Source organism: Arachis ipaensis, chromosome B09 (genome assembly GCF_000816755.2).
Source record: "Arachis ipaensis cultivar K30076 chromosome B09, Araip1.1, whole genome shotgun sequence".
NCBI classification, from domain to species: domain Eukaryota; kingdom Viridiplantae; phylum Streptophyta; class Magnoliopsida; order Fabales; family Fabaceae; genus Arachis; species Arachis ipaensis.
Window position 1 is genome coordinate 20,740,083 of NC_029793.2, and position 10,871 is coordinate 20,750,953.

The 10,871-nt window shown below is 32.4% G+C and overlaps 1 protein-coding gene across 1 annotated transcript; it reads right to left on the reverse strand.

Moving 5' to 3' along the window:
- On the reverse strand, positions 900-1,629 carry LOC107616827 (putative invertase inhibitor). The gene has a single exon (XM_016318743.2). It carries the CDS (start codon positions 1,600-1,602, stop codon positions 1,021-1,023), a length of 582 nt encoding a protein of 193 aa, XP_016174229.1. The 5' UTR covers positions 1,603-1,629; the 3' UTR covers positions 900-1,020.

Below are 10,871 nucleotides of genomic sequence, written 5' to 3' on the forward strand. Positions count from 1 at the left end.
CCACCCTCCGGTGATCAAGGATCAACAGCACCACCAGATCCAACAAGTCGGACACGACAGCTCCGGCTACCATAGCAGATCTCATCCGAGATCGACTTTCAGTTTTAGGTAACCCTCGGGACAAACAGCATTCTGCAGAATGAACCGAACACAGTACTCATGGTGAACCGAACACCGTACTCATGGTGAAACAATTGTATAGTACTGAGTGAACAAAACATAATCCATTATATAAAATCAAATTCAAATAACTCTGCCTATAATTTACATATTATCAATTCAATTCAGTACACCTCCGTCCATTTAATTCAATTTAAATTAGCAATTGCGTTCCATTCAATTCGATTCAAAATTGAATAATCCAAACTTTGTCATTTTGATTCGTTTCAGAAGAGTAATTCAAATCGCTCTCCTGATTTGAAGTTGAGTCATTTATTGTTTCGATTCAGAAGTGCATATCGAAGAAGAAAAGGAAGAAGAATAGGAAGAAGATAAATGCAACTAGATCGAAATAAGAAAACGAGAAGATGAACGCGACCAGAGGAGAACGACGAAGGCAATGTAGATCAATAAGGAAGAATGCGAGCAGAGAAGAAGAAGGAGGAGGAGGAGGAGAAGAAGAAGAAGAAGAAGGAGGTTTACGTTGCAGCAGAAGGTTTACGTTGAGCAAAACTTTAGGTTGCAGCACGTTATATGTAGTGCGTGTATGACAAACGAGTGAGGGGTGAGGGACGTACGTGTGGAGGAAATTACTTAGTTACCAACCATGTAAAAAATACATGGATGCAGAGCTTTTCCGTTTTATAAAATATATGTTTTATTATTTTAATTTAAAAATATTTAATTTTTTATTTTATTATTTTACCAATTTTTTTGCTTTACATGATCTTCCATGTGTGGGCGCATTCTGTTGCTTGGATTCAGATAGTCAACATGTAACTATGAAAGTATATAAAAATAAATGATAATATAACGATTAAAATTGCAAGAATTTACAAATTTGCAACAAAGAGAGAAAAATCAGAGTTCAGCGTCCTTCAAATTGTCCTTATTGAGCATGTTAATAATCGAAAGCGATATAGCAGAAAGCAGAAAAGTGTCCTTGTTTCGTTTAGTTAACGGCGAAACGACACCGTTTCTTTGATTGAATCCATCTTCGCACGTCGTAGAGGCATCAATAACAGAGCTTAGCTTCACATTAGAATCAGCATAACGCTTAGCCTTGTAATCTTTAATGGCTTCTTTAATAGTTGCGATGGCATCAGAATAAACTTGAAGACAATCATCTAAGCACTCTTTGGCAAATGGATCCAACTTGTTCTTGTTCTTCTTGAGAATCTCTTTGATTTGAGCTCTAGTATCTGTCACGTTGTGCCTCACTAGCTTGATCGATGCGAGGCCGAGTTTTTCGAGGCTTTTGGCGCCGTGGCTTCGAGGATCTGATTCGAGAGAATTTATGCAGAATTTGTAGCTAACATTGGAATCAGTTTCTGAGATGTTCTTGCAGGTTTGTTGGATCAGATTATGGTTTGGCTTTGCTACAATGGAGTAGAAAGACAAGAGGATTATTATGAGAACGAGAATGGAAGTTTGAGGTCCCATTTTTTCACTTGCATCTTTTAACTTTGTAATTTATTCATATATTTATGGTGTAGAATGCTTACACGAGACTGAACGTTAATTGCTACCTGAAGCAACAAGGAATTACAAGCTAAGTTAATGATGAATCATTAGAAGGAAGAATTATGCAAAGCAAAAGGAAAAGGGGTCGACTATGATTTTTGGTATGTACGTGGAGGCAAGGCCACAATTTCTATGCATACCTTTCCTTTTAAACTATAGTTGAAGAAGGTGTGATTTTGGCTAATTGACGAGTACGGAGATTTACGAATTACGGACACTTTTTGTAGGGTTAACCACAAAAAATACTCCTGAATTATTTAAATGCGGACAAAAATAAATCATAATTTTACTATCGACAAAAATACCTTTAAATCGTTTAAAAATGCGACAAAAATGTTTAACAGTAAATATATATTTTCAAAAATGGTCTTACAGATTGAATTTTGATGTGATTTTTTGCAAGTATAATTAAAAAAAAATAAGATATTATTATTCTTAAAATTTGGTATTTTTTTTTAAGTATATACGTTGTTATGATTTTTTTAAAATATTATTAGTTGTTAGCAAAAAATTACAAAAAATATATACTTAATGAAAAATTACCAAATTTTAAGGATAATAATATCTCATTTTTTAAATTATTTTTGTAAAAAATTGTATCAAAATTCAATTTCTAATATATTTTTTGAGAAATACATATTTAATGTTAGATAATCTTGTAAAAAAAGCTAACATTAAATATGTATTTCTCAAAAAATACATTAGAGATTGAATTTTGATGCGATTTTTTGCAAGCATGATTACAAAAACATATACTTAACGAAAAATCACCAAATTTTAAGTATAATAATATCTTATTTTTATAATCATGATTGTAAAAAATTGCATCAAAATTCAATCTCTAAGATATTTTTTGAAAATATATATTTACTGTTGGGTATTTTTGTTGTGTTTTTAAATTATTTAAAGGCATTTTTGTCGATAATAAAATTCGAGTGTATTTTTGTTAGCGTTTAAATAATTTGAAAGCATTTTTGGTGGTTAACCCCTTTTTTTAATTTGTCGAGTTTACATGTTAAGACATATTTTGGATATGACACTTATTGATATGTATATTTTTTGTATTTAACGGTATCTTAATAAAAAAACAAAAATAAAATATTATTATAATTTATCTAAAAAATATTTTATATTTTATATATATGTCATCTCTTCGTGTCTTATAAAAATTTTAAATTTGTATATTTATATATCTCATATTGTATCGTATTTTGTGACTATATCACAGTATCTAGTATCTGTGCATAATAAATAGAAAATATATCCAATACACTAATTTTGTGAAAAATATCTTGTGTGTATGTGAGTTGAATCTTTTTTTTTTATCAACTTAATTTTGATGTTTTTTGACAACTTTTATTGAGAAAAAGTTAATTGCAGTAAATTTGTGTTAACAATTTTTGGGTGAGAAAAATAAATTTAAAACCATCTCAAAGTTAATGAATCTCATAAAGCAACGAAAGTCCAAATATCTAATATGAAAATAAAAAAAATTCTCACAGCCTAAAATCTTCCTTTTCACTAATCTTCGTTAATTAAGTGAGTTGTATTGTTGTTTTGTGCAAAAATAAAATAATTAGAGAAGGTAAAGTAAAGTAGGTTTTGATTAATTGAAGATATTAATATTTAAAATATTAAAATAAAAAGTGACCGTGTTTCATTAACTTCAGTTATAAATAGAGCATAAATTAAAGTAAGGCTTATTGCATCAAGTAATAAAACACAAAATAAGCAAAAACAAAGCATTTTATTTCTTTGATAGTTTTATTTGTGTTTTTTATTTTGTAAGTGAGTTTTCTTGTAAAGTAGTGAGTGTAATATTATAGAGAGTATGTGATAAAATTTTGAGAGTTGTGAATGATACATATTAGAATTAATTATACTTTTTAGTTTCTAGTACTCACTATATATTACTAATTGTAGTACAAGAATGTTTTACTGTAGCACACTATATTGTAACTATTTTTAATACAGTGGATATTTTTCGAAGTGTTGGCCTGTGATTTTTTGTCCGTTCATCAAGAAAATTGTTTCATGTTAAAATATCAGTATTACTCTTTTTCTTTTTTGATCTATTTTGTTGGCATATTAATTTTGTCACTTTTCAAGTAAAATTATTTGACTTGCTTTTGCTCAGACTCTAACTTATTCTTAACAAGGGTAGCAGAGCTACTTGGTTTTAGAAAAAAGGTTTAATTTTTTATATGTTCTATGATTGTAGTTTTGTCTGATCTTTCACATAAGAAAAAGTATTTTATTTTAATATAAGATGTTGGTCCAAAAAATTTGAAGCGAAAAATTTGACTATTTCAATGACTTCTAATTATGAAAATTAAAGATGCAAGCTTTGCTAGATCAGCAAGATATAGCGAAGGTGTTGGACGGAATAACAAATTGTCGAAGGCATTATCTAATGATAAAAAAGTTGATAACATGGCAAAAGCAAGAAGTACAATCTATTTATGTTTGGCAGACAACGTGTTACGAGAGGTAACGGATGAAAAAAACTGCTGATTTATTGTGGAAGGCCTTGGATAAAAAATATTCTATCAAGACCTTTCTAACAAGTTGAATCATAGGAGATAAATATATAAGAGTTCACATAGATGACTTTACTCTGATGATATTCGATTTTGATGCAGCTGGAATAAAAGTCAAAGATGTTGATCAAGCTATGATCTTGTTGACGTCATTACCTCCGACATATAATAATTTCTGTGATACCATGTTATATGGTAGATCTGAAATCACAGTATCAAATATTAAAGATGCACTGTTGACAAAAAAGTATCAGAAACTAGTATCTAAATTCACTGCAAACAATTCTGCCAATAGGTTATTTATAACGAGAGGTCACAGTAAAAAAAGAGGGTCCACAAACTCAAGCATGAATCGATCAAAGTCAAAGTCTTGAAAACACAAATCTATAAAGTATTTTTATTGTCACAAACGAGGACACATTAGAAGAAATTTTTCACAAAGAAAGGAGAAATAAAAAATTTTGCAAACATAATAATTGATAGTTCTAAAAGATAGTGATACTGGTTCTGCTCTAATCATATTCACTAGTAACTTTGGAGACGGGTGAATCTTGGATTCTAATTCATCATTTCACATGACGCCTAGTAAAGATATTTTTATTTCCTACAAAATTAGGGATGGAAGTGTCCAACTAGGAGATAACCGATTAATTCCAGCAGTAGGTGAAGGACAAGCTAGAATTAAATCAGATGATGGGACCAGTATATTGCCCCATGCATGGCACGTACCAGAAACTGGGCAGAAATCTAATCTCATTGAGCGCCATAGTTGAAAATGGTTACGAAGTTATATGCAAAGGATATTTCTTGAAGGTATTCAAATGTTTGATGGTGGTGATGAAAGGAAAGTTACACAGAGGATTTGCATATTACGAAAAAGTACAGTAAGTGAAATTGTTGTTGTTCTATTCCTTGAAAAGAATGATAATGATGCTACACGATTGTGGCACATGAGTCTTGGTCACATGAGTGAGAAAGGAATGTCCATACTTACTGACAGATACTTGTTAAAAGGCTTAAAGAATTGCAAACTAGTTTCTATGAAAACGGTGTCTTTGAAAAACAGAAACGAGTAGAGTTTAGCACTAGAAAGCACAATAGCAATGGAATATTAGAGTACATTCACTCAGAATAAAGTTTGGGTGGAGTTTGCTATTTTCTCACACTGATCGATGATTGATCCAGAAAAGTTTGGGTCTGTTTCCTGAAGAAAAAATATGAAGTGTTTGGAAGATACAATTAATGGAAAGCCATGGTCAAGAAGCTAACCGAGTGATCAGTCAAGCGACTGAGAACTGACAATAGCAAAGAATTTTGCAGTAAAAATTTTGTAGAGTTCTACAGAGATAATGGTATAATGAGGAACCATACTGTATCAGGAATACCACAACAAAACAGAGTTAAAGAACGAATAAACAGAACACTTATAGAGCATGCACGATGCATGCAAATCAATGATGGTCTTCCTAAATCATTTTGGGATGAGGCGGTCAATACAATTGCATACCTGATTAATCGATCTGCATCAACTGCAATTGATCTGAAAATTCCACAAGAGGTATGGTCCGGTTGACCCATTAATTATTCTAATCTAAAAATATTTGGTTGCCCTACATATTCCCATGTAAGTGATGGTAAACTTGAGGCGAGGGCAAGAAAGTGCATATAGGGATGGCGAAAAATCCGAACCTGCGGGAATTTTCGCGATGAGGAAAATAGAAACCTGCAAAATCCCCACAAATAAATAGAGACGAGGGCGAGGATTGAGGTACCCGCCCCATAGGGACCCGCTAAATCCTCGCTAGAGTGAAATTACATCAACACCCTTCAAACACACACACATATAAGATGCAAAAAATCTTAAGGCCTAATTCCCCGCTCTCTCAAACGGCACACATCCTCTCACTCTCTCCTCTACCCCTCTCTCCCAACCCCCACTCTCTAACCACGCCATGCTCTGGCTTTTCTAGTCTCCCCCTCCTTTTTGCCCCCTCCATCGCCGAGTCTAACCTTTTTATCGCCGAGTCCAACAAGTTGTTGCCGTCATCAACTTGCCATCCTCTGTCACTAAAATCTCAACTCTCTCGTGCAAGCTTCGTCAATGCTGACGGTCTCCCATCAACTAGTGCCATTGCCATCCATTCCTTTCGTGACGGAAGGTCTCGCATCGCTGTTGCTGAACCTCTCCTGTGGCTGTCACCGAAGTTTTCCCGTCTCCCTCACATCGTTAAACCTATTCCCATCTCCAGGTTCATCTTCCTCTTCTTCTGAAACTATTACTGCACCTTGTCTTATTATTATGTTGTTATGAATCTTAAATTTTATTTTCTAAGTGTTGTTGGTAGTTGGAGTTAATGTGAAAATCTGAGACTCTGGGTGCCGTTATTATGTTGTTGTTAATAGATCTTAGAATTTCTTTAATGATGATTGAGTTTGTTGTTTTTTATATATGGACTGTTTTATTCTGTTTCAGTTCTTATCATGTATAGCCATGAGAATATCAATGCTTAAGAACCTTCCATTCACAAGTGAAAGTGAAACACAAGGTGCAGTGGCATCGCTGCCAGCAATGGTCGAGTCTTAAAGGAAGCTAATGTTGGTTTAGAAGTACCAATACCAACTCAAGCAGCATAATCACAAACTGAATGCTCAACTCAACAATTTCCTGGTGATGGCTGTGGAAATAAAAGAAAACTAACTTCTGTTGTGTGGAATCATTTCAAAAGACAAAAAATTGATGGCAAGTAAAAAGCTATATGTAACTATTGCAAGTCAAATAATATTGTTATGTTGAAAATTTTTCTATTTTGTTTTATTTTAGTATTTGTTGGAGATTTAGTCAAATAATGAGTGAATTGGATTTGATAATGTTAAATGTGTTTGAATGTGTTTAATTTGATACATTTTAGTTGAAATGTATGAAATTTTATTATGGTTATATTTTTTTATTTTTAAAGTTTAATATCTACAGATATCCGCAGGTATTTGCCTCCCCTGTGGAGAAAAATAAATAGGGACCCGTGACGGGGATGGGGCAGAGACGGGGGAAATTTTCCTAAACGGGGACGAGGGCGGGGACCCTTACCTGTTGCCATCCCTATGTGCATATTTCTAGGGTATGCACGAGGAGTGAAAGGCTATAGACTGTGGTGTACAGAAAAGACAAGCTCTCCCCAAAATCATTGTCAGCAGATATGTCACTTTTGATAAGGCGACCATAATAAATCAAATGCAGAAATTTAAAATAGATAAGGCAGAAATAGATTATTGTGTCCAGAAGCAAGTGGAGCTAGAAGTTGACAGTGGAAAGATGAAGCAAGAAGAAGAAGAAATTCAGCCCAACACTTCAAAAACTACTCAACTTGAAGAAGAACAAGAAAATAAATCTGATGATAGAGTTACTGGTAAAGAAATCAGAAAAGTAGAACTATATAGTTTTGCTACTGGCAGAGAGAAGTGACAAGTTCAAAAGCCAAAAAGATATCAAGATTCAGCTTCTTGTGCATTTGACTCAGCGGAGGCACATCCTATAGCTTTTGCACTGGCTATGGTAGATGACGTGGTAGGAAATGAACCAAACTCCCATCATGAAGCAATTCACAACATGGAGTCAAAGTAGTGGCTAGCCACAAGGAAAGAGTAGATTGAGTCTTTTCATAAAAATCTGACATGAGAGCTAGTAGATCTTTCAAAAGGAAGAAGAGTGATTGGATGCAAATGTGTCTTCAAAAGAAAGGAAGGAATTCCTGGAGTTGATCACCCAAGGTTCAATGCAAGACTAGTAGTAAAGGGCTTTACTCAAAAGGAGGTATCAACTTCAACGAAGTATTCTCTCCTGTTGCAAAGCATAGCTCTATTCGAGTCCTATTAGCTACTGTAAGTATGTTTGACCTGGAGCTAGAGTGACTTGATGTAAAAACGATGTTGTTACATGGTGAGCTAGAGGAAACAATTTACATAAGTCAACCAGAAGAGTTCACTGATCTTGAGAAGAAAGACCATGTTTGTTTGTTGAAGAAGTCATTATATGGGTTGAAGCAATCTCAAAGATAGTGGAATAAGAGGTTTGATGAATTCATGATCAGTATTGGTTACAACAAAAAGCAATATGATAATTGCATATCTCTAAGGAGCTTCTAGATGGTTCAAGAATTTATCTGTTAATATATGTTGATGATATGCTAATAGCAGCTAATAATAAAGTTGAAATTAGCATGTTGATAACTCAGTTAGAAAAGGAATTTGAGATGAAAGACCTAGGTGTAGCAAGGAAAATTTTGGGAATGGAAATTCATAGGGAAAGGCATCGTAGCAGGCTATGGTTGATGCAACAAAATTATATTACAAAAGTAATACAACGCATCAATATGGATCAGGTTAAACCAGTTGGTACTCCGTTTAGCTGCTCACTTTAAGCTATCCTCCAAGGATTGTCCGAAAACCAAAAAGGACGTGGAGCACGTCTCATATACCATACTTAATGTTGTTGTCAGTCTTATGTATGCCATGTGTGCACTAAACCGGATATTTCACAAGCTGTAAGTGTTGTAAGCAGTTTTATGAGCAATTCTAAAAAGGTATATTAGGAAGTTGTCAAATGGAACATGCGGTACTTGAGAAGTTTCACTGATATATGTCTGGTGTTTGAAGGTAAGAGAAAATAAGGAGTTGTTGGCTATGTTGATTCTGATTATGCTGGTGACCTAGATAAAAGAAGGTCATTAACAGGTCATATCTTTACAGTCTTTGCATGTACTATTAGCTGGAAAGTAGTACTGTAATCTACAGTAGCATTATCGACAACTTAAACTAAGTATATGGCCTTGACTGAGGCTGCTAAAGAAAGTATTTGGATGCGAGGTCTTTTGGATAGTCTTGGGTTAAATTCAGATGTACTAATTGTATCTTGTGATAGTCAAAGTGCTATCTACTTGACTAAGAACCCAGTTTATCATGAAAGGACTAAGCACATTGACGTCCAACTTCACTTTGTCAGAGAAAGTATTAACAATTGTACTATTGCAATTCAGTAAATAGTTAAAATTGAGAATCCAACTGACATGACGACCAAATCATTGTCGATTGACAAGTTTAAGCATTGCTTGAACTTGGTTAATATTTGCAGAAATTAAAGACAAGTGACAAAGCAAGTCAAGGTGGAGTATTGTTAATGAAGTGACTTGCATTGTTATTTTATGTCGAAAGCAAAATGATTGGAACAGGTGATGTAAGACTCAGATTTTTTGAAGTTAGATTATGAACCAGCCTTGATCTATTTTATTCGATCAAGACTCAATTTTCAAAAATTATTTTATTAAATATAACTAAAGCAAGTTTTGATGAATTAAGTTTGAATTAAATTAAGGATTTTTTTTTAATCTAATTTTATAATTATTAGATAATTTTTATATTTGATATTTAAACTTTTAGTAATTACAAAATAATAAAAATTTTATGTGATTCAAATTTGAATTTGGAGATTTTAAACCTAAGTTTTTAAACTAAAAATTAAATAGATTATTTCTAATTTTAAATTAAAGTACTTATTTGAAAAATCAATCGGAAAGTTGATAAATAAAATGGTATTCTTAAGGTAATCTTAAAGATAAAAAAAGTTGATTTTTAATTATTACCTATCCCCTAATTTTATTAAAACTATAAAATTACCCAAAATATTAACATAACACACTCACTCCTTACCCCCTCATACTCGCATAAAACAAAGAAAGAAAGAAAAGAGAAGAGATGCGCACAGAGAGGGAAGGAAGGAAGAAGAAGTGCAAGCTCGCCGTCATCGTCGGCCTTGCTGTCCAGAGCCACCAGCGCCGCTGCCGTTGCTGCTGCAATCACCGGCAAGTTGTACCGCGCATGGGGCCGCCGTTCCATCACTGTTTTTATTTGACATATGAGGAGGTGAAGAAAAAGGTTTTGTAATTAGTTTTATATAATCTAAGAATTAACATTCTGTAGTAAAAATCAATTAAAAATGAAATGAACCTCATTAATAAATCATTTAATACTATATTAGTACCATTTAATTTTATTGTTGGGTGAACGAGAAAAAACACTGCAGAGGTAACCATTAGACCATCTCCAGTAGGGAACTCATCCCAGTTCATGTTTATGGCCCACCTGTCACAAAAAGTAACTCCACATCAGCTTTTGTGTCATAAACAATAAATAGGAACTCAAAGCATCTCTCTATTCTCCATTAGGAGGAACTAACTTTAGTCTCTATTGTGGTCCCACTTAATTAATTAATTAAAATACTTAAAATTAATATAATTAATTTTTTTCAATAATATTATTTAAATTTATAAATTTAAAAATAATTCATTATTAAAAGATATTAATATTAAATAAATTCATATATAATAATAATACACAATATATAATTCGAGATTATACTAATTTATAGTTTTGTGTTTACAACTGCTAATTTTAATAATATCATTAGCATTTTAAATTTTAAAAATAAAAATAACCAACTCAACTAAAAATTATTTTATAAGGTATAAAAATTAAATTTATTTTTTAATGTAAGTAAATTTAATTAATTATAATTTAATATAATAATATAAATAATATTCAATATTAATTATAATATAAATAATTAATATAAATTATTAATTAAATAAAAATATAATT

Excerpts from the sequence above, each read along its gene's own strand:
- LOC107616827 (XM_016318743.2), bottom strand. The coding sequence starts at position 1,602 with ATGGGACCTCAAACTTCCATTCTCGTTCTCATAATAATCCTCTTGTCT.